This window comes from Psittacula echo (genome assembly GCF_963264785.1).
Source record: "Psittacula echo genome assembly, chromosome: 11".
Classification (NCBI taxonomy): Eukaryota; Metazoa; Chordata; class Aves; order Psittaciformes; family Psittacidae; genus Psittacula; species Psittacula echo.
In genome coordinates this window covers 17,816,387-17,840,155 of record NC_137746.1, presented here as the reverse complement: position 1 = coordinate 17,840,155, position 23,769 = coordinate 17,816,387, and the positions used below count along the sequence as shown (strand labels likewise).

Below are 23,769 nucleotides of genomic sequence, written 5' to 3'. Positions count from 1 at the left end.
TGTGTGAACAAGTACATTGGTACTTTTAATATTTTAGAGCATAGTTGTACTTCACATTTGAGAGTCTGTAGCTGTGATAATTATAGTCAGAGTTCTGATAGTTTTGAAACTGACATTTCAAAGTAATTAAATTATAAGGTTACAGTTATTAAAAATATATTTGAAAGTACACAAAATTCAGCTCAGACTTGGGAACCTATATTCTAAACTTATCTCAACACAATCATTTGTTCAGCAGTTTAATCCTAGCCTCTATAAAATCACACTGCCAAGCAGTACTGCAAATGCGCATGGCACTCCAAGGGACATAAAACCAGCCTTTATGCCCTCATTTCCATTTCTAAGACCCTTTCTGCTATCCCTTTTCCACTGTAAATACAGCTTCGTCCTCATGTACTTGCTGGTAACTTGAGCGAACCTCCAAAACTTACTTTACAAGAAGAACATTAGTACTATTCTTACTGTAATACTGGGATATACAGGTATATTCAAACCTACCTAATGCAGTAATAAGCTACTTACTTTATCCACAAAGTGTGCTCCTTGTCCTTGCTCTACCTGCTCTCTACTGCAGCATACTCCTACCAATGAGGACCCCTTATCACCCATAGCTGCGCCTCACCCCTCTCCTGAAGGAACGTACACTCTATTCAGACATGAAACATTTTTTATAACCCCCAGTTTCTGATGCAGAGCTGATGAGGACAGTTTGCAGACCTTCAAATGCAAACATACTTTTGGTAAATACTTGTTCCAGAAGAATTCTCAGTTTCCCAGTTTTCAAGTAAAGGTACATAATAACCAGCATGCTCTGTATTTTTAAAATAACTCTAACTTTACCAAAGTTTTCTGGTGTAGGTACAAAGCCAAGACCAATTTATTTGCTCAAATAAGTTCTAACAACATCCTATATGCTAACGTGCCATTATATAATCTGGTGCAGCAACAGGAACACTAACTCTTTGAGGTTTGCTGGGTTTCCTTCCAGCGGTGATGTTAACTGCGCTTTGTGGAACAAAATGCAACTTGAACATAACGTGATGGTTCAGAAAATAAAAGCCAAACCTGACACCCACCCAAACTCACTTTAAAACCAAAGAGTTCCCAAAAGCACAGAAATAAAGCACTGCATTTCAGGAAAATCCTCCAGCTCGCTCCTACCTTTGCACTGGAAGTGGTGTGTCGGTGTTGTGAGCAGCAGCCTGTCCACCATGGCATCAGGCCCACTGCAGCGGGCTATCCCCGGCTCCTTGTACCCAGCCTTCACCCACTCGGAAAGCCAGCGGAGGTTGCAGTCACAGTGCAAAGGGTTGGTGCCCAGAGCCCTGGCAGTGTAAAGCAATAAGCAGCAGTTATTTTGGCTTGCAAGCAAAGACAATATCCCTGATCTCACCACGGCACATTTTATTCGATGCTTTTCCAGGAATGTTTTACTTCAAAATGTGGCAAAGATCTTTGGAGTGTACAGGAAGCATTGTAGATTTATCTCTTCCAGTATTCCCACTCTTCTCCTTTCTTCCCATCATTACTTAGGAGGTTGTATAAATACCTAACAAGAAATCACTTTTCCAAACTATAAATCGCTTTTTCAAACAGCTGTGCTTGAGCAATGCCTCCAGATATATTGCTTTCATCACATTTATCACACTGGCTTATTCTACTTCAGTCTTTGGTCTTCATGAGCATATTCTGACAGTGAATTGTATAATTTAGGTTGGATCTGAGGACTCATGTTACTGTCTCCTCACCAGATGAAACATATATACAGAGGACACCCCTGTTTTACAAACTGCAACCTGGTGTCTGCTAAGTTTGTTTATGGCTTGAAAACACATTTCCTGGTTAACCCATCACTTGAGTCAGGTCAGATGGCTGAAGCAGATGTACTCACACAGTGTAATTATAATGCACAGCACTTTTTCATTATTCATGGAGATCTACCCAAAGGAAAACAAACTTTTAACCTTAAATTTAGGTGCTGCCTTGCCTTATTTATACCATTTCTTCTCTTAAATAAAGTGTCTTTTCAGCCAATCAGTCACTTCCCAATAAAGTTCAGACTTCAGAAAAATAAGTTTAAAAAACAATGAATTTTTGAATGTCTGAAGAAATGCATGTTGGAAGCCTGAATTTGTTTTGCTGGGAGTAAATGTAAGGCTTTAGCTTTACAATACCTGAATTGCCATGGGAAGAAAATTAACTAAATAAAGACTAGTATCGGGAAAAGATACAAAAGAAACCAGTAATTTAAAATGGATTTGAGACTTCACTTCTATCTGCATATATTATAAACTGCTTTTAAGATGGTATTTTAAACTCAAGCTTCTTTCAAATAAAAACATATCAGACAGGATATTAAGATAGAAACCTCAGTAAATTTGTTGATACATTTCTATTAGAGTGACTAATGAACCCACTGTGCCCTAGACAGATTCATAATGGGAGTTCATAGGTTCAAACCCTGTCTAGGCCTCATTCATCAAAATTAAACATGTACTACAGCACACTATTAAAAAATATCCAACCATTCCTTCTGTAAATCCATTGCTTACAATGGAAAAAAACCTACTGAGTTGACCTTCTGACCCTGCAACTGTGATCAACCTGCTCACTTGGCCAAGGTCAAACAAAATGCAGCAGTGAAAGTTGGACCAAGAAATTCACTTTAGAGTTGAGCAGCTGCCATATATAAACTGGAAGAGGGAAGACAACAGAAAGCTAGTAACTGTGCTAATTAATCTTTATAAACTACATTGGAAATAAATCATAGAATCTCAGACTCATTTGGGTTGGAAAGGACCTTAAAGCTCATCCAGTTCCAGCCCCTGCCATGGGCAGAGACACCTTCCACTAGAGCAGCTTGCTCCAAGCCCCTGTGTCCAACCTGGCCTTGAACACTGCCAGGGATGGGGCAGCCACAGCTTCTCTGGGCACCCTGTGCCAGCGCCTCAGCACCCTCACAGGGAAGAATTCCTTTCTTAGATCTGACCTGAGCTTCCCCTGTTTCAGTTTGAACCCGTTACCCCTTGTCCTATCACTGCAGTCCCTAATGAAGAGTCCCTCTCCAGCATCCTTGTAGGCCCCCTTCAGATACTGGAAGGCTGCTATGAGGTCTCCCCGCAGCCTTCTCTTCTCCAGTCTGAACAGCCCCAACTTTCTCAGCCTGTCTCCATACAGGAGGTGCTCCAGCCCCTGATCATCCTCGTGGCCTCCTCTGGACTTGCTCCAACAGCTCCATGTCCTTCTTACGTTGAGGACACCAGAACTGCACACAATGCTGCAAGCATGTACAGAGTACTCCAAAGCTGCTCCATGGACACTAGAAATTATTACCATAATGTTGTACAACTGCAGAAATTATCACATGTATCTTTCTGTTCTTTTGTTTGTGATTTTGGTTTGGGTTGTTGTGGTGTTGTTTTTCTTTTTATTATTAATTTCTAGGAATTATTTCTTGTGAATTGTATTTTGATTCATGAGTTCTAACATATTCTATTTCTTTGCCCATTATAGCAAAACATTTCCAGAAGACAAAAATACCTTGTGCTGTAAGGAAACACCACCACCAGCATTTTCAAAATGTTCTGCAGATATTTCTGTTCAGACACTGGGTTTTTTTGAGGCAGCCTAGAATAAAGTCCATTAAGATAACTGTAGCCATGATCATGTGGAGAAACAGAGGAGGGGACAGCTTATTTTTATAGGTAACTAACATAAATTTCAGTAAAGTTGAGCTGATTCAACAGGATTATTAAGCTGTCCATAAAAACCACATCTGACAGGAATTCCTGCTGACAGCATCTATTCCCAAAGGCTTCCTTGGGCAGTCCCTGGAGCACCAAGGGGTCAGGTTATGCATGGGCAGCATTTGGGAAACTGAGTCGGTTCCAGAGCTGTGAGCACCAGTGAATGGTGAGTACAGCAAATGCAGGAACTGACCTCACTGAGGTCTCATTTCTACCCCAACGGATTCCGGGTTCTTTTCAAGTATCAATATATGTGGTCCTTCTGTAGAGCTGTAACATTTTTATCATTGCCTTGGACTAAATAAATTAAGTCACGGCTTAGATGATTCTATGATTCAAGTAAATAAAGTAATATATAGTAAACAGAAGCAGTTTGTGTTTGCCACATACACACCTGCCTCTGACTTTAGCGATGTGTATCAGCTACACAGTTTGTTATAACAGTAACATTACAATAATGAGATGTTTACAATGTCAATTGCTGAGGTGAGCAGCTCGAGAGAGGACACCTTCAACACCGGAGTGGGGGGGAGATCAGCGTCCAGGAGCCCCAGCTCAGAGCGGCCAGAGCCACCCAGGGAGCCTCAAGCCCTCGCCAGGGCTCGCCCAGGAGCCGGCAGCTCCGCTGAGGCGAGCAGGGACTCACAGGGGCGGAGCCAGGAGGAGCGGCACCAGCCCTGACTGGGTAAAAACCCGCCCCAGGGAGCGCGGCCAACAGGGCGGGTCGAGGCGGTTTGCGCGGGCAGGCGGGCGGGATGGGGAGCACTCGCCTCATGAGCAGGGCCCGCTCTGGGAGCTCTGCTCTGGCTGCCCCGGCGGTGGCCACCGGAGGCACCCAGACAGAGCCGATGAGAGGGGAGGCTGCGGTGCAGAGCTCGGAGTGCAGAGAGTGCCTGCACCGGTCCGGTGAGGGAACGGGGCACAATGGGCAGGGCTGCGCTCGGTGCTCCCTGGTGCAGGTCCTCCTGCAGCAGGGGCTGAGCTGCGGGACGCTGTCAATAGGCTGCGAGATGTCAGGGAAGCAGAGAGGAAGCAGCACTGCTTGCTCCAGGCCCAAACTGTGCAGGGGCCTCAAGCGTCCCCTGTAGCTCACTGGGGGAAGAAGGAGGCCGTTAACCCTGGGAGCTGGGAAACAGCTACAAAAAAACGAACAAAAAAAGGAGGAAGAGGACAGCTGAAAGCAAGGGGCTTCCTCCTCCATCTGTTGTCCCCCCCAGAACCGCTTTGCTGTCCTGCAGGAGGCTGATGAGGAAACACCCTCGCACCATGAACACCCCGGCTGGGGCACTGCTAAAGAAGATCTCTACTGGTGCTGCCAGGAAAAAGCAGCAGGGAAAAAAAGTGGTAGGGACTCTACTTTGAAAGGGACAGAAGCACTCATCTGTCGGCCTGACCCAGTCTCAAGGGAGGTGTTGCCTACCAGGGGCTCGGATCAAGGATGTTGCAGAGAGGCTGCCTGCTCTGGTAAGTCCCACTGACTGTTACCCACTTCTGGTGATCCATGTGGGTGCTGGTGATAAGAGAGCAGTAGCCTGGAGAACATAAGGAAGGACTACAGAGCCCTGGGAGAGGTGGTTAGGGGCTCTGGAGCTCAGGTTCTCTTTTCATCAATTCTCCAGGATACAGGGGAGGACCCCAAAAAGGCTCGGAGGATTGGCCAGGTTAATAAATGGTTAGAAGGGTGGTGCCATAGTCAGGGGTTTGGGTACTTAGAACACGGGACCCAAGTTTGTAGGCCAGGCCTACTGGGGGCTGGTGGAGCTGGACTGACAAAGAAGGGGAAGAGCGGTTTTGGTAGGAGGCTTGCCAGGCTGGTCAAGGATGCTTTAAACTGGATGTGCTGGGGGAGGGGGGCATCATTCCATCCCAACACACCCAGTCAGTTGCCAGCACCTACAATAAATGCTCGGAGCGATGCAGAGATATTCCAGCCGCTCCAGCCAATGAGCCGGCTTCATTTGGAGCTCGGCTCAGATGCCTCTATACAAATGCCCATAGCATGGGGAACAAACAAGAGGAATTAGAGATGTGTGCATGTCTATGGGGGTAGGCATCACAGAAACATGGTGGGATGGCTCCTACGACTGGAGTGTTGGAATGGAAGGTTACAGGCTCTTTAGAAAGGACAGGCCTGGCAGGCGGGGAGGGGGAGTTGCTATTTATGTTAGGGATAAGCTGGAGAGAATGGAACTCTGTCTGGGGATGGGTGAGCAGTCGACAGGGATTTTGTGGGTCAGGGTTAAAGGGAGAGCAGCAATGGGGGACATTATTGTGGGGATCTGTTACAGACCGCCTGATCAAGAGGAACCTGTGGATGAAGCACTCTACAGACAGCAACAGCCTCACGCTCGCAGGCCCTTGTTCTCATGGGGGACTTCAACCACCCTGACATCTGTTGCAGTGAAGGTACGGCCAGGCACAAGCAATCCAGGAGATTCCTCGATTGTGTGGAAGACAACTTCCTTCTGCAAGTAATAGAGGAGCCGACAAGGAGAGGTGCTGACCAACAGGGAAGGGCTCTTTGGAAATGTGACGCTCCAGGGCAGCCTTGGATGCAGTGATCATGAGATGGTTGAATTCGAGATCCTCAGGACAGTGAGAAGAGCGTGCAGCAAGCTCACTGCCCTGGACTTCAAGAGAGCAGACTTTGGCCTCTTCAGGAACCTGCTTAGTAAGGTTCCATGGGATAGAGCCCTAGAGGGCAGGGGGGCCCAAGACTGTTGGTTGATATTCAAGGATCACCTACTGCAAGCTCAGGAGTGTTGCATCCCAACTAGAAGGAAGTGCAGCAGGAGGGCCAGGAGACCTCCTTGGATGGATAAGGAGCTGCTCAGGAAACTCAGAGGGGAAAAAAGAGGCTTATAAAAGGTGGAAGCAAGGACAGGTGGCCTGGGAAGAATACAGGGATGTTGTCTGGGAAGCTAGGGACCAGGTTAGGAAAGCTAAGGCCCAGTTAGAATTGAACTTGGCTAGGGATGTTAAGGGTAACAGGAAGGGATTCTATAGGTACGTAGCGAATAAAAGACAGTCTAGGGCCAAGGTAGGCCCCCTCTGGAAGCTATCGGGAGAACTGGCTACCCTGGATTTGGAGAAGGCTGAGGTTCTTAATGACTTCTTTGCCTCGGTCTTCACTGGCAAAGGCTCTGACTGCACCACCCAAGTCTTGGAAGGCAGATGCAGGAAATGCGAGAATGAAGACTCTAGGTCCACTGTAGGAGAGGATCTGGTTCAAGACCATCTTAAAAACCCGAATGTACACAAGTCCATGGGACCTGATGAAATCCATCCACGGGTCCTGAAGGAGCTGGCGAATGAAGTTGCTAAGCCACTGGCCATCATATTTGAAAAGTCATGGCACTCAGGTGAAGTTCCCAATGACTGGAAAAAGGGAAATATAACCCCCATTTTCAAGAAGGGGAAAATGGATGACCCGGGGAACTATGGACCAGTCAGTCTCACCTCTGTGCCTGGCAAACTCTTGGAGCAGATTCTCCTGGAAGGCATGCTAAGGCACATGAAAAACAAGGAGGTGGTTGGTGACAGCCAGCATGGCTTCACTAAGGGGAAATCCTGCCTGACCAATTTGGTGGCCTTCTATGATGGGGCTACAGAACTGATGGACAGGGATAGAGCAGTTGACGTCATCTACCTGGACTTGTGCAAAGCGTTCGACACTGTCCCACACGACATCCTTGTCTCTAAATTGGACAGACATCAATTTGATGGGTGGACCACTCAGTGGATAAAGAACTGGCTGGATGGCTGCACGCAAAGAGTTATGGTCAATGGCTCGATGTCTGGCTGGAGACCGGTACCGAGTGGTGTCCCTCAGGGATCGGTGTTGGGACCGGTCTTGTTCAACATCTTTGTCGGTGACATGGACAGTGGGATTGAGTGCGCCCTCAGCAAGTTTGCCGATGACACCAAGCTGTGTGGTTCGGCTGATACGCCGGAGGGAAGGGATGCCATCCAGAGGGACCTCGACACGCTTGTGAGGTGGGCTGATGCCAACCTGATGAAGTTTAACCATGCCAAGTGCAAGGTCCTACACCTGGGTCGAAGCAATCCCAGGCACTGCTACAGGTTGGGCAGAGAAGAGATTCAGAGCAGCCCTGCAGAGAAAGGACTTGGGGGTGTTGGTCAATGAGAAAATGAACATGAGCCGGCTGCAGTGTGCGCTCGCAGCCCAGAAAGCAACCGTATCCTGGGCTGCATCAAAAGGAGTGTGACCAGCAGGTCGAAGGGGGTGATCCTGCCCCTCTGCTCTCATGAGACCTCACTTGGAGCATTGTGTGCAGTTCCGGTGTCCTCAACATAAAAAGGATATGGAACTGTTGGAACAAGTCCAGAGGAGGGCCACAAGGATGATCAGGGGACTGGAGCACCTCCAGTATGAAGATAGGCTGAGAAAGTTGGGGCTGTTCAGCCTGGAGAAGAGAAGGCTGCGTGGAGACCTCATAGCAGCCTTCCAGTATCTGAAGGGGGCCTATAAGGATGCTGGGGAGGGACTCTTCATTAGGGACTGTATCAGAATCACCAGGTTGGAAGGGACCTTCAAGATCATCGAGTCCAACCCATGCCCTATACCTTGACTAAACCATGTCACCAAGTACCACATCCAATCTCTTTTTAAACACATCCAGGGATGGTGACTCCACCACCACCCTGGGCAGACTGTTCCAATATTTTATTATTCTTTCTGTGAAAAATTTCTTCCTAATATCCAACCTGTACCTTCCTTGGCGCAGTTTGAGACTCTCGTTCTGTCAGTTGCTGCCGGGTGAAAGAGACCAACCCCCACCTGTCTACAACCTCCTTTCAGGAAGTTGTAGAGAGTGATGAGGTCACCTCTGAGTCTCCTTTTCTCCAGGCTAAACAACTCCAACTCTCCCAATCGCTCCTCGTAGGGCTTGTCGTCCAAGCCCCTCACCAGCCTCGTTGCCCTCCTTTGGACGCGCTCAATCATTTCCACGTCCTTCTTAAAACTGAGGAGCCCAGAACTGGACACAGTACTCAAGGTGCGGCCTCACCAGTGCTGAGTACAGGGGAAGAATAACCTCCCTGTTTCTGCTGGCCACACCATTCCTAATGCAGGCTAGGATGCCACTGGCCTTCTTGGCCACCAGGGCACACTGCCAGCTCATATTCAGCTGGCCATCCACCAATACCCCCAGATCCCTTTCTGCCTGGACACTATCCAGCCACACTGTCCCCAACTTGTAACATTGCAAAGGGTTTTTATGGCCAAAATGTAGGACTCGGCACTTAGACTTACTAAATTTCATCTTATTGGATTCTGCCCATCTATCCAGCCTATCCAGGTCTCTCTGCAGAGCCCTCCTTCCTTCCAAAAGATCGACACAAGCTCCCAGCTTAGTGTCATCTGCAAACTTACTGATGAAGGACTCAATACTCTCATCCATGTCATCAATAAAAATATTGAACAACACCGATTCCAGCACAGACCCCTGAGGGACACCACTGGTGACTGGTTGCCAGCTGGATGCAACACCGTTCACCAGCACCCTCTGGGCCCAGCCATCCAGCCAGTTACTGACCCAGCAAAGAGTGCTCCTATCCAAGTCGTGAGCTGCTAGCTTTTCCAGGAGCATGTTATGGGAGACAGTATCAAAAGCCTTGCTGAAATCCAAATAGACAACATCCACAGCCCTTCCCACATCCACCAGGCGGGTCACCTGATCATAAAAGGAAATCAGGTTGGTCAAGCATGACCTACCCTTCATAAACCCATGCTGGCTGGGTCTAATACCCTGGCCATTTCTTAAGTGCTGCTTAATAGCACTCAGTATGAACTTTTCCATTAACTTTCCCGGCACTGAGGTCAGACTAACTGGCCTGTAATTACCAGGCGTCACATTGGCCAGCTTCCAATCATCTGAAACCTCGCCAGTGAGCCACGACTGTTGGTAAATGATGGAGAGCGGCTTTGCAAGCTCATCTGCCATCTCCCTCATCACCCTGGGATGGATCCCATCTGGCCCCATTGATTTGTAAATGTTCAGGTGCCTCAACAATTCTCTAACTTCCTCTTCTTGAATAACAAGAGGACCATTCTGCTCCCTAACACCACCTACCAACCCCAAAGTACAATTATCTTGAGGGCAAGGTGTCTTCCTACTGAAAACTGAGGCAAAAAAGGCATTAAGCACTTCTGCTTTCTCCTCATCTTTAGTTACTAAGTTTCCTGCCTCATCCAGTAAGTAGCAAAGATCAGTCTTACCCTTCCTTTTACCACTGATATATTTATAAAAACTTGTTTTATTATTCTTTACGGAAGTTGCCAATTTAAGTTCAAACTGAGCTTTGGCCTCCCTAATTTTCTTTCTGCATGCCCCAGCAGCCTCCTTAAACACTCCCTGAGAAACCCTACCCTCCTTCCAAAGATGATACACCTTCTTTTTATTTCTAAGTTCCTTCATAACCTCAGTACCCATCCAGGCTGGACACTTGCCTCATCGGCTCATCTTTCGGCACACAGGAACAGACTTTTCCTGCGCTCTCAAGATTTCTGTTTTGAGGCACACCCATCTTTCCTGAACTCCTTTGTTTTCAAGGGCAGTTTCCCAAGGAACTCTCCGAATGAGTCTCTTAAACAGGCCAAAATCTGCCCTCCGGAAGTCCAAAGTGTAGGTCTTATTGATGTTCCTCCTGATTTCCCTGAGTATTGAGAATTCTACAATTTCATGATCACTGTGCCCCAGGCAACCTCCAACCTCCACCTCACCCACCAGTCCATCTCTATTAGTGAATTAGTCTAACATAGACCCTCCCCTGTTAGTCTCGCTCACCAGCTGTGACAGAAAGTTATCCTCCACACACTCTAAAACCTTTCTGGACTGCCTTTTTTGAGCTGTATGAAATTCCCCACATATATCTGGTAGGTTGAAGTTGCCTACAAGAACAAGGGCTGAAGATCCAGAAACATTCTCCAGTTGCTTATAAAACAAGTTGTCCACTTCTTCTTTCTGGTTGGGTGTACGATAACAGATCCCCAATAGGATATCAGCCTTACCGGCCTTCCCCTTGATTCTTATAAATTATTGATTCCTTGATAAACAGTCAACTTCATCATCATTAATTTCAATACCTATAACATCTAAGACCTCCCTAATATAAAGGGCCACCCCTCCACTCCTTCTCCCTTTTCTATCTCTTCTGAAGAGCTTGTAGCCATCCAATACGATGTTCCAGCTATTTGACTTGTCCTACCACGTTTCTGTGATGGCGACTACATCATAGCTGTATTGTTGCACCATGGCTTCCAGCTCTTCTTGTTTATTCCTCATACTACATCCATTAGTATACATGCACCTCAGCTGGTCCAGCGATTTGTAGTGATAGGACAAGGCGTAACAGGTTAAAACTCAAACAGGGGAAGTTTAGATTGGATATAAGGAAGAAATTCTTTACTGTGAGGGTGGTGAGGCACTGGATTGGGTTGCCCAGGGACGTTGTGAATGCTCCATCCCTGCCGGTATTCAAGGCCAGGTTGGACGAAGCCTTGGGTGACATGGTTTAGTGTGAGGTGTCCCTGCCCATGGCAGAGGGGTTGGAACTGGATGATCTTAAGGTCCTTTCCAACCCTAACTATTCTACGATTCTAATGTAAATGAAATTTGGTGAACGTTTCCTTGCAGGCTTTAAACAGCTATGGAGAAAGGGATTGAAGTGTTTGGATCTCGGTGTTGTTCTTCCAATTACAGACTATTACAAAAGCTATTACAAAAAATTGATGAATATACAGTTTTGCATATGCTACACAAATATTTCTTTGCAATTCTAAAGGTTGATTTGATACTTCTCTTCCCTGCCCCTAACTGTACTGCTGCAGAAGGCCCAGGGTGGTGATCCTGCTTACCACCTTGGGAGTCAGCCTTCTCCAGCCACCACACCTACCTTACTCCTAGCCACACAGCTTGTGTATTTACATAAAACTTTGCTCTCCCTTGCATCGTGAGTTTGATGAGTAGCAAGTCCTGGTATAATTTTCAACATTATCCCAAGTGCACGCTTCCTCCTTGAAGATCTATGTATCAGGAGGAGCTCAAAATGAATTTGTTCTCGATTAGGTATGACTTTGCTTGGATAAGCCCAGATGATTCTGGCATGTGAAAAGCAAAACCATGGTGGTTGCTGAAGGTTTCAGGATCCTTTTTAAGAAATTGGAGAGCACAATTGCACTGTAAAATTCAATTGTTCAACTGTGCAAATTACACCCCAGACAGGTCTTATTTATTTTATGGATCCTATTTATTACTGTTCATTTGAGCTTTGTGTATTTTACATTTCTGGCAGCACATATATCTAAATAGTAAGACTGCAGTGATTGTATTGGGCCGAAGGGGTTTTTATCACTCCCTAAGGTGAACAGTTTACCCAGGAAAATTGCATCTGCACTTCATTTAAAGTAAACTCTCAGGAAAATCCAAACAAATGGGGCATGATATGTTTATCTCTTGAATTCTAAAAATACCCTCAGAAGCCAGATTCCCAGTATGGAAGGTGTCACTGTGCTTCCAAGAGGAGGTACAGGGCTTTGGCTCAGCCTTGTGTTCCAAAACAACACACCAAATTACTTGACTACGCTGGGAAATGTGAATAAGAAATACATTTTGTGCAGAACAAGTATTTTCTCTGACTTGGATACCATGGCGTAAGCTTGAAACAGAGAAGGTGATTTCTCAGTTGAAGTTGAAATTGCCCGAGTTGCTCACATATGATTTCTGTCCCTACCAACCTGAGATACATTTATGTTTTGTTGTCCAGGGGAAAGGGAGGCAGAAAGCTGTTACACAAAATAACCAGCCTGAGGACATCCAGAAAATACATAAATATGAACTGAACCTTGTGTTCAGGTGAGTGCTCTGGAGGGCATGTTTGCACTTGCAAAGAGAGAAACAGAGATAGAAATAAAAGCCTATGTTAAATGCACATGTATCCATATGTCTTGACGTGTATACATCAGCATCATGTCACATGCTTGAGGGCAGCATCAGAATGAAAATATCCATACCAACTTGTGCACTAGCCACTTCACAAAATTACCTAGACATATCCAGGCCTCGTTACTTCAGGACAGTAATCAAGAAACATGCTACCCCAAATTACTGTTCCTTTACATCTACTGTCTAATGATGTGAAGTATTATCACACATTATCTCACTGCTAAGCCATTTTCTGTTCAACTCTTTTGGCACCAGCCGTTACACTTCAGGTTTATTTTGTAAGAATTGCAGCTCTTTATCTTTACAGTTCTTTCATCAACTGAACTGCATTAAAAAATACCCTGGACCTCCACGAATACAACAGTAATTTCCTGGAATAGCTTGAAATGTCTAGTAATTTCTGCTAATTATGGAATGAAGTATTAATGCTGTAAAATGACCAATTTCCATATGATTAAATATATGTCTGAAGTAGTGATTCATCAAGGAGTTCATATGCTGACAGCATTTCAGTATGCAAAACATATGACACTTATTAAGCAAAGAATTCACATTTGCTTAATATTTGCTCTTTGTGGGAGGTTTCCTGTCTCACTCTCAGACCATAACACACTCTGCATTTCACACAGACAATGCTGAAAGAAAGCTTTAAACATAGAGTCCACAGAGGAGAAAACTGTCACATTTGCTCATTTAGTTTTCCTGAAGAAAAATATTTTGGTAACTAGTAACAACAGATTCCAGCATTTTTTGATTTCCTTTGAACAGATGCACCATGAACATCCACAGCAGCATATGGAAAGTGAGCAGGAAAACCAAGCAAGCTGTACAACCTTTAATTTGTAATAACACGTACTGTTATATAAATCTGAAACCCTCAGTCAAACAGATGAACCCAAGCAGAAGTACTTACAGATGGGACAGGGATACCAGGTCGTTGAAAGAACCTTCAGGAACACTGGAAATATCATTTCCATGGAGTGTCCTAGAAGAGGGGAGAAGCAGGATGGATCAAACCACCATACCATATTTTATCTGCTCCCTACAAGTTCACTTGTAGGGCTTATGAGGGGTATTTAAGTCTGTTTCTTTGAGAGTTTCTATGAGCTTCACAAATCCTGAGCTTCCACACTTTATTACTTCTACTTCTAGATTTTGGCATTTAAAATAATGTCGGAACTGTTGGTGACTAATGTTTTCAGTTACAAAGGTGACATACTATTTATGCTATTAAAAGTGTATTGATGACAAGCAGAGCCCCATATACAGACCTGTATTCTTTTATAGAATCCCATTAGCCAGAAACACAGAAAAAACAGAACAGGGAAAATAGGAACTGTGGAAGTTAAATTAAGTATTGACTTCAGAATGATCCTAGGAGAGAACAAGGGTCCACAAGGGCAAATATCACCTTCACATCCTACTTTCCTATTCTTCCAGTAGGAAATACCTCTTTGTGTGGTATTTTTACAATCTGTTTAACAAATATGTTTATGCTACCAGGGAAAATACTTGAAACCAGTTGTTTTAGGCCATTATTCATCCTGTGCAAAGAAACTAACATATTTCTAGCAGAGTTTTCAGGATCCTTGTGAAAGGGTTTTCCACTGTTTCCAGGACAATTGAAGCAGCCACTCTATCTCTTTTCTAAGAAATACATTTATGTGTGTGTTACATAGGTAAGGATAAATGAAAAGATTTTTCTTGCAGCTTGTAGAGCATAATCCTTGTATTCAGAGTGGCAGACACAAGAGTAAAACTCATTTGTGATTGCTTGTGGCTTTCATTGCAATTGTAACTGAAGGCCCTGCTACAGAGTAGGGCACCATCACAGATGCTTTGGCAGACGAACAGAGCTACAGTCAGATGGGAAAACAAGCAGCAACAAATGAATGTGAGGGAGGGCACAGGATGCTGGGGGTTACAACTGCCTGAAACCCATCAGAAGATACACAATCATGTAAGATTTGATTTAATTTGATTTATAAATAAAATCAGCTACTCAGCTGCTGCATCCTCCACATCACTAGGTAACTACCTGATAAAACAACAGCATAGAGAAAAATAGTTATAGTTTATTCTAATTTTTCTAGTTTGCCTGTCACTGAATAGCAGTTTACTACTGCTCATAATAACAGACGGAAGTCATAAGCAGCCAACAAGAGTCGATGCTGCTGGATCTCACTGGCTGATGTTTTGTTTTGTTTTTTTTAAACAAAAGTTGGTAGAAAACTTGCAAAGGAATAGGACATTAATATTTTAAAGTTGTATTTTCTTTTGCCCTTGTCCCCTGAGCTGGCTCAGTTCTAGCAAACTGCTATATTCTTTATGGCCACTTTCCCAGGACCAGGAATTACTGTCAGTGCTCCAGACATGGTAGAGGAGGGTGGAAAACAGAAACCTGCTGTCAGTTTTGTAGCAGTTCTTTGCCTGGAGTCATTTATTTTCTAACTCACCTGGTGATTTGTGGAACACAGCATCACATCTTATCATTCATTTCTGTGACTATACAGATCCTTGAAAGGGTGCATGCACACTGAGCTTATTTAAAACAAACCAAACCTGTGGGCCCATGGAAATACACGGTAGCCCCAGATGAGCATAAAACCATCTGGGTTTGCATCCTTTCTTCCCCAACACCACTATAAGCTTCACCAGGATGTACGTGATGCTTTATAACTCTTATGAATTCTTCCTTTACATGCTACCTTACACCAGCATACACAAAGCAAGGAAAGCCAAACTTGCCAAGGATACACCTTGCCAAACACACCTTGTTCTGCCTCCCATGAGGATAGGCCCTGCCATGGGGCTGTGAACTATGTGAGCATAAGCAATGTTACCATGAGCACATTTCACAGCTGCTCACTGCAGCTGCAGTTTCTATCTTATTGTACCACAAAGCTTTTCTATAGAGCATGAAACCACAAAAAGCTACAGCAGAGTTATCCTGCTGGTATCTTTCTTCAGTTCTTAATGCCAGTACATCAGAAACTGCCCCTTCCCACATCCTGGTTCTGAGATTTTCTTTTAAGCATACCTAGGTTTTGGCTATTAATAATACTGGCATGTAAGGATAGATCTCCAAGCAATTCATCTGCACAGGAAGGATATGAGCTCCCACACAGTAACTCCAGATAAAGCACACTCACTAATTCTATATAGAATGACCAACTGGCTGAGACATACCCCACAGCTATTAAATAAGAGTTACTTTTTGTTGGTATGAGGATGCAAGATCAGGCCTGGTCAAAAACTTGTCATCCAAGTGCTTCCTCCTTCAGTGAAATGAGCACATTTGAATAAGCAGCCACACAGAATGAGCCCCTATATTCTGACCTTTTGAACTACTTAAAGATGTGCAAGACAATCCTCTCTGAACAGACAGCAGAACTTACATTTATCTTCCTGTCAGATCAGTTGCATATATTCTGTGAAGGGGTGCGTTTTCTTTCCTAGATGCCTTGGAAACTTCTTCCAAGTGAAGCTGAACAATGACAAAGCCTCTATAACAAGGTAAACCCATCACAAATACAAACCTATTTGCTATGAATGACTTCACTACGTCTCAAATGCTGAGGTATGTTTCCTGCATTTTAATAAGAGAACCACATCAGCAACATCATCACCATGCAGCTAAAATGAAATGATAAATGCTAAACCCCTTTAAACTCACAATAATAAATAGTGGTGAGAGAATTCAACAGTGTAATAAAATCTTCTTCCTCTTGGATCAACAACAGGAATCTTACATGTTTGAACAGTTAAAGCACATACAATTATGTGTGTATTCTCCCTCAAAAGCATAACTTCCAGGTATCCTCTTGCCTAAACAGTGGTAAGCAGCAGGGGTGGATTTATGGTGATGTGGATCTCCTCCTATGTTGCACATAGCAACAAAACACTTGAATTCTTTAAACAGAAACTTTCTTCTACATGTAATCTCACTAACTTACTACTTTGTCTTCAGGTAAGGAACACCAGGTTACTTCAGACACAAAGGGAATGCTTTTTCAGCAAGCTATGATCTACCCTGTAAAGCCAGAAATGTGGCTAAAAGCTTGACTGAGCTTGCAGAGCCACATCCCATCAAAGTACACCTACAGTGTTTGCCTACCTGTGTTGTTTTGGCATCCACAAAGGATGCCAAACCCTGCAGGAAACAACACAACTCAGATGTCAGAGGAGGTGGGAAACAAGTGTCATTGCTCAATGCTCAGAACAGTGATGCTTCTACGGATTTATTGCATAGGTTCAAGCAGTCATTATGTGATGCAAAAAAAGCCTTTCACCAAAGCCAAATGAGTGCAGGATCCAACAAGGAAAGTGTATTGCAAAAATTAGTTCCAAAATTATTAGTGATAGCTTTATCATCACACATTACTATGTTTGTGTGAGCTTTGAACTGCAGTAAGTATCCACTGGTTTTCATTAAAACTAGAACATCTTATCTCAGCAGAATATTCTGTAGCTTATTTTATCTATATAATAAATATAACATGGAAAATTGTTTAGTGATCTGAGAAAGTACTTTTATTTCTGGACGTTGCCTCTTCATTGAATCATGACAATATGTCAGAAGTTACAACATTGCATACAATAAGAATAATTTTTAAAATAATCAGTTCAGGTCTATCACAGAGTTCTAATATTTATAATTAATTTGTCTCAATCTCAGTTTTTTTCATCCGTTCACATTTAGCTTCTAAAAAGACTACCTTTGGACAAAAAAAACCCTGAACAAAACCAACTGCTTTGGTGCAAAACTACTGATACCAACTTTTGCTTATTACAAAAACTCTTCGGGTTCTATGTTGAAACACCTCCCCAGCACACTATGGGTGCCATTAGGGATAAGCCAGGTGAAGCCTGAAGAGAAAGGGCCTGATTGTGTAAAAACACTGATACATATTCAGCCTTAAACATCAACACGTTGACTCTGCAGTTTTCTCAGTTGTGCTGAAAACTGTAAGAGAGGGAGGACAGACACAGATATCTGTCAAAGACCAACTTCATCACACAGCTATGATTATTCTGCTTTTCAAATAGATATTCACTATATAGGCAAAAAACAAAGAAAACATAAGGAATTGGGAAGACACAGATGCCTGCATAAGAAGTGTCTGCTACTTTCAAAGGCATGTACAGCCAAAGGCAATGAGAGCTCTATTTCCATTAAAAAATAAAAGTGGAAATTGTTTTACTTTTGTTTTCTCTTTTAAATTCCCCTGAGAATATGGATAATAAATAAGTGACAATACCAGATTGCACACTGTCACTCAGAAACCATTTTCTCTCTGGAGAACCAATTTTTACTAACAACATAGATGACACGTGGCAAAAGTTGTAGGTGATACCATAGTTTTGTGGGCCATAATAAATCAAATCAATCTGGAGGCTTCCAAATGCATGCAGCAGAGACAGAGATTTTCATTTAGGCTTCATTTTACTCATGCTGCTCTGTGCAAGACAGGGAGGGCTTCTCCCTTGAAGGAGGCAGATATTCTTTCACAGTTTGATTAGCAGATAATTTAAAAAAGCCAAAAGATAACAAACATTATTAAAATACTGTCCTTTGTTTCTGTCCATATGTGGCCTTCAAGAACAGAAGTAAAAAGACAAATTGTAGGTACTAGAAAGAGCGAGACATGGTGTATCTACACTGTAATTCAGGGCAGAGAGTCCCACTCTAGCTTTAATCAAGCTTGCATATCAGACACAGGCCAGAAGACAGCTCCATATGGAATAATTTTTGGCCATGATTAGAATATATTCATCTGTGGCTGAATTTCAGGATTCATGTAACAGCTCGAATGTGACCATCCTAGTGCACTAGAAATCAGAGTCCCAAGTCAAACTTAAAACAACAAATCCAAATCACATATCTTTCTTGGTTTTACTAATGAAAACTGGATATCAAAAGCTGTCTTGTAAGTTAGGAGGCTGAAACCTAGATATCTATTTTACCACTCAAACCACAGTGAAAGAGCTTGGACAAACAGCATTGCCTTATTGCTTCCACAGTTGCAGTACTGCCCATATCGACACCTTAATTCCACACTTAGGGAGTCAGTGGACATCAACTATTGCTCTTCAAACCACAGAAACTTCTGCTTGTGAAATAATAGCATGAAGTTTCTAAGGACTTGGAACATACTCTTCAACTCCTCTGTCCTGACCCTTCAGTGTTCAAAGACCTCTCTCCTTCAGCAAACTGAATAATCCCAGTACACATAAGCTATTGAATTCATTTGCTTTCAGCTGACCATGCAAGTAATGGTGACCCACTTGTGTTGCTGGGCAAAAAAGGGAAGAAGGTGAGGAAGAAGGTGGCTTCTCTACCTTGACATAACAGCAGCACATGGGGTAATGTGTTCACACAAACAACTAAGCACACGCAGCCTAGGGTCTGTTTCTGATGGGGCAGATGGGGAGTGGGAGACAGTATATAGGAGACTGAAGTAGGAGTCAGTCTACCAGATGCCTAAGAAAAGCTGGTGGGGGTCTGCTTGCTGCAAGGAACAGGCCCACATCCCATACTGAGACACTATAAAGATGACTTTCAGAAGAAACTGCAAACAAATTGTTCAATTCAGAAAACTGCTGAAAGCAGCTACACTGGAAAGAAAGAGTACAGAAAAGGATCTCCAAAGAAAGAAACCACACATGGACGCCTCTGAGTATGCCACCAGTCAACATGAGGTGAAACTTCATTCACAACTTAACAACATTAGAGGCAGACATCTCAGCATAACTGGTGCCTAGCCACTGGCTTCACTTACTCATTGTTTTAGTGGGCGTTCTTCTATCTTACCTTCGGAAGATTGCATTTTTATGTAAACGTTGCCTGCAGGAACCTGAATTAATAGACAATATTCTAAACATTCCACAGGTTTCAGTAGAGACACTCTTGCTAAAGCATCCAATGGAAACTTACACTCTAAAACACGATCAATTTTTCACAAAAAGTCTTTTCCTGTGGGGCACCCAAACATTGCTTAAGTAGAAGAGACAGACCTTATACAGTCTCTTAAAGGGCTGTTTTCATGATAGTTCTTGTCCCTCAACTATCAGAGGAAAGACATTCGTCCTGCAAATGTGTAATTGCTTCTTTTCAAGGTTTAGCATTCACCTGCATTAGTCATTACCGGACATATTGCACCCAAGTACAAGTACATTGAAGCTAATTGTGTGAAAATATTTATGACTACTGGATCAAGTGAAAGCCATCTGCTCATTAAACACCTCCTGCCACCAACAGCATTCTAATAAGCTGCAACTCAGCTGCATCAAGGAAGTGGTACTTACAGCACTCGAAGAGACCTGAGCCCATTGAAGGCGTGGACTGGAATGCAGCGCAGTCTATTGTAACTCAAGATGCTGGAAAAATGAGAAAACAGAGTTCCAGCATTCTATTTTTGTTGATTATTTCACTAGCAACTCAAACACAAAGCAGCATGGAAAGCCACATATGCTTAAATAACAAAATATATACTAATTGTTCAACACCTAAGATGGTGTCTGAAAAGCAATTACAACTATTACCAAAACTTTGGACTACTTACAGTGTTGATAACTGAGTCATGTTGGTGAAGGTATAGTTGGTCAATACACTTATGCTGTTGTTGCTCAAATCACTGAAGAAACATACAGAGAAATATCACTTGAGAAATAAGTCTTTTTTAAAGGTTACTTAATATCTGCACAGCAAAATGCTTGAAGCAATTAAAAAGTCACACATTATCTACTGATGTATTCTGTAACCCTGAATAAGCTCTAAAAGCAAAGCCCATCAGACTCCCCTCAAAAGCCTCAGTCAGAAATATTAAGGCCTATTTCCAGCATATAGCATTCAAAAAAGAAAGCATCAGTGAATACATGCAATATTTTTGAAGAAGAATAAACAATAAATGATACAAGCACGGGTGAATATCTACTGTACCAACTTGCTTTGCAATGTATCACAGGCATACCATTTCCATATGTTCTTCACACTGACAGCTACTAGAACAAAATGTCATTTTTCATTTGGGAAAAGTCTTTTAGGCTCAAATAGAACATTTTGGTTTGTTGTTGCTCTCCCTAGAAAAACAAAATTAGAAATGTTTCCAAAACCCCCCCTCTTATAAAACAGGATTCCAGCTTTCCTTCCATATTTTGGTCTGAGGTTGTTCTGCCCATTTGACTGGAGTATCTACAGAGCAGATTCCAACAGCATCTGAAAACTTCTCATAAATGGCTTAGCCAAGAAATTCCACTCCTGTGTATCTCAGGGAGCAATTTACTGAACAAGGTCTAGTTGTCTCTCTACCTGCATGACTGTTCAGAGCAGAAACACCTATGCAAATTTTCATTGTCTTAGCATTATAAATACTGCCTCACCTAGAACAAATTAATGCCATCTCCTCTGCTAATGACCTTTACAGCCTTGCACAGATAAATCTGCCAAGTGAAACTTGCAGCCTGTGTGTGAGTTTAGTCCTCTTGCAGAGACTGGAAGCTCCTGCAGAGGAAAGGGCTCTGGTGCTCTCACTCACCTCACTCTTTCTACACTATTTATGAACATTTATTGGCAACAGTGGCCACTGTGAAACTCTTTCCAAATTTAAATTACAGAAGGGGCTTGGGGTTTGTATGGTTCTGGTTTTGTCTTTTCTTTTCCTCAAATACGTATCGTTTCCGTTCCACCTACAAGCTAGTGCAGAAAGAGGCAGGTAATTTTCTTGACATTGAAACCAGGTGTTCCTTACATCAGTGTGAGGTGTCTGAAGCTGGAAAGTCCCTTCGGCACAGCAGTGAGATGGTTTCCCTCCAGGTACCTGAAAAATGGCAGATTTGACAATTACACAAACACGTTAACAAAAACTCCTGTCCTTCAGTCTACACCATGAATTGTCACTAGAGTCACCAATGAAATGATCTTTGATTCACTGCTGTGAAACTGTAACAGTTCCTTCTTTATAAGTGAATTATGCCACATGCAAAGCATATAGAATCACAGAATCATAGAATAGTTAGGGTTGGAAAGGACCTTAAGATCATCCAGTTCCAACCCCCCTGCCATGGGCAGGGACACCTCACACTAAACCATGGCACCCAAGGCTCTGTCCAACCTGGCCTTGAACACCTCCAAGGATGGAGCATTCACAACCTCCCTGGGCAACCCATTCCAGTGCCTCACCACCCTCTCAGTAAAGAATTTCTTCCTTATATCCAATCTGAACTTCCCCTGTTTAAGTCTGAACCCGTTACCCCTTGTCCTGTCACTACAGTCCCTGATGAAGAGTCCATCCCCAGCATCCCTGTAGGCCCCCTTCAGATACTGGAAGGCTGCTTTGAGGTCTCCACGCAGCCTTCTCTTCTCCAGGCTGAACAGCCCCAACTTTCTCAGCCTGTCTTCATACGGGAGGTGCTCCAGTCCCCTGATCATCCTCGTGGCCTCCTCTGGACTTGTTCCAACAGTTCCATGTCCTTTTTATGTTGAGCCTATTATTAGTTATTATTATTATTAGTTATTATTGAGTTATTATTAGACTTGGAAACAAATAAAGGATCTTTGGCCTACAGCAAAAATGAGCATCTGGTTTGACTATGAGAGCAAATGAAGAAAGGGAGAAAAATTGTAGAGCTTGTGCCCTGAACCTAAGTTTACCTTTAACAAGTTACTGTAAGAATGCTGAGTTCTGACTGACCCTGTTAGGAGAGGTTTTCTCTTTGCACGTAAGTTCCTTGTACAGCCAGAACTGGAAGAGGAGCTGCACTGCCATGTCTCTGTGTTGCACAAGGTCTCACTTATTCCAGTGTCAACACAAACACCCATGAGTTTGGTGGCACATCCTTTATATCCACTTCCTGCTATGGGATGTACATATTCATCACCTTTCCTTTCCAAAGTATGCTGGTACAGGAGGAAAGCTTGGTACAAATTGAACACTGAAGACCAAGTTCTCTTTGAATACAGGCTCCTCCTACAAGCACTAGGTGTATTTAATAAAATAGCTTGTGTTTCCAGGGTGGAAGTTGTCTGAGACACCACTGAACGTGTCTCTATTCAGACACATGAACAGCAGGGCTAAAGCACGTGGCAGCAATGAGATGTGGGGCTTCTCCTGTTTCTTACAAAAAAAGTGAGACAGAGCTGATTTTGGGGCGAAACTGCACCTCTGGAAGACACCAAAGTAATAAGGCTCCAATGGAAACTGACCACTGCAGTGCCATGACACTGTCAAGGTGACTCCAGACATCTGCCAGAAGCTGTATCCACCTCAAGACAAATCCAACTTTCTCAGAAATAGTGTGTAGGAGGAAGGCATTGCTGGCCAAAACCAGGACAGTCCCTCCACAGGTGAGGATACAAGGTGAAGTGGTATTTCCCTTCCTTACAAGATACTTGCGGGGAACAGGTCACGCAAAGAAGTGGTGAATGCCCCATCCCTGGCAGTGTTCAAGGCCAGGTTGGACACAGGGGCTTGGAGCAAGCTGCTCTAGTGGAAGGTGTCCCTGCCCGTGGCAGGGGTTGGAGCTGGATGAGCTTTAACGTCCCCTCCAACCCAAACCAGTCTGGGATTCTATGATTCTATGATTTTTCCTAAGGTAGACATGGGCAATACAATTGATGCGGTATGTTTTGAGAGATAATGAAGCATAGCCAGGAAATGCTGCCCACAGACATGACAACACCCAATGTGCTGCCTCTACGGCTGGAAATATAACCCAATAATCATGGTAAGAATTTTTATCCCACACATACCGTTTCCTTTTCTTTGGCAACAGACCTCCTTATTCTGCATTTACTATAGCAAATAATAATAATAATAGATTATTACTGTGCTATATGTTCCCTCTCCACATTAACTGTAACAATACAGAGATGTTTGTATAAACTAAAGCCAAGAAAACTTTATTTTTATATCATTTAAAAATAAAATCTAAAACCACTAATAATTTCTTACATAACTCACTTTATAACTGTTGCATCTCCTCCTTCTATGTCAGCACAATGCCCTCTCACCATTTTCTGCTGCTTCAGCTCCTTTCTGAACTAAAGTACCCCAGGC

At 43.5% G+C, this 23,769-nt stretch overlaps 1 protein-coding gene across 1 annotated transcript in view; it reads right to left on the bottom strand.

The window, feature by feature from the left end:
* SLIT3 (slit guidance ligand 3) overlaps positions 1–23,769 on the bottom strand; it is a gene marked incomplete at its 5' end in the record, with an annotated part of 525,497 nt that overhangs the window by 80,120 nt on the left and 421,608 nt on the right. The window contains 5 exons of the mRNA XM_080626822.1: positions 1,162–1,325; positions 13,626–13,697; positions 20,021–20,092; positions 20,278–20,349; positions 21,463–21,531. Of these exons, the coding sequence (XP_080482948.1) occupies positions 1,162–1,325; positions 13,626–13,697; positions 20,021–20,092; positions 20,278–20,349; positions 21,463–21,531 (449 nt within the window). The remainder of the gene's footprint in view (positions 1–1,161; positions 1,326–13,625; positions 13,698–20,020; positions 20,093–20,277; positions 20,350–21,462; positions 21,532–23,769) is intronic.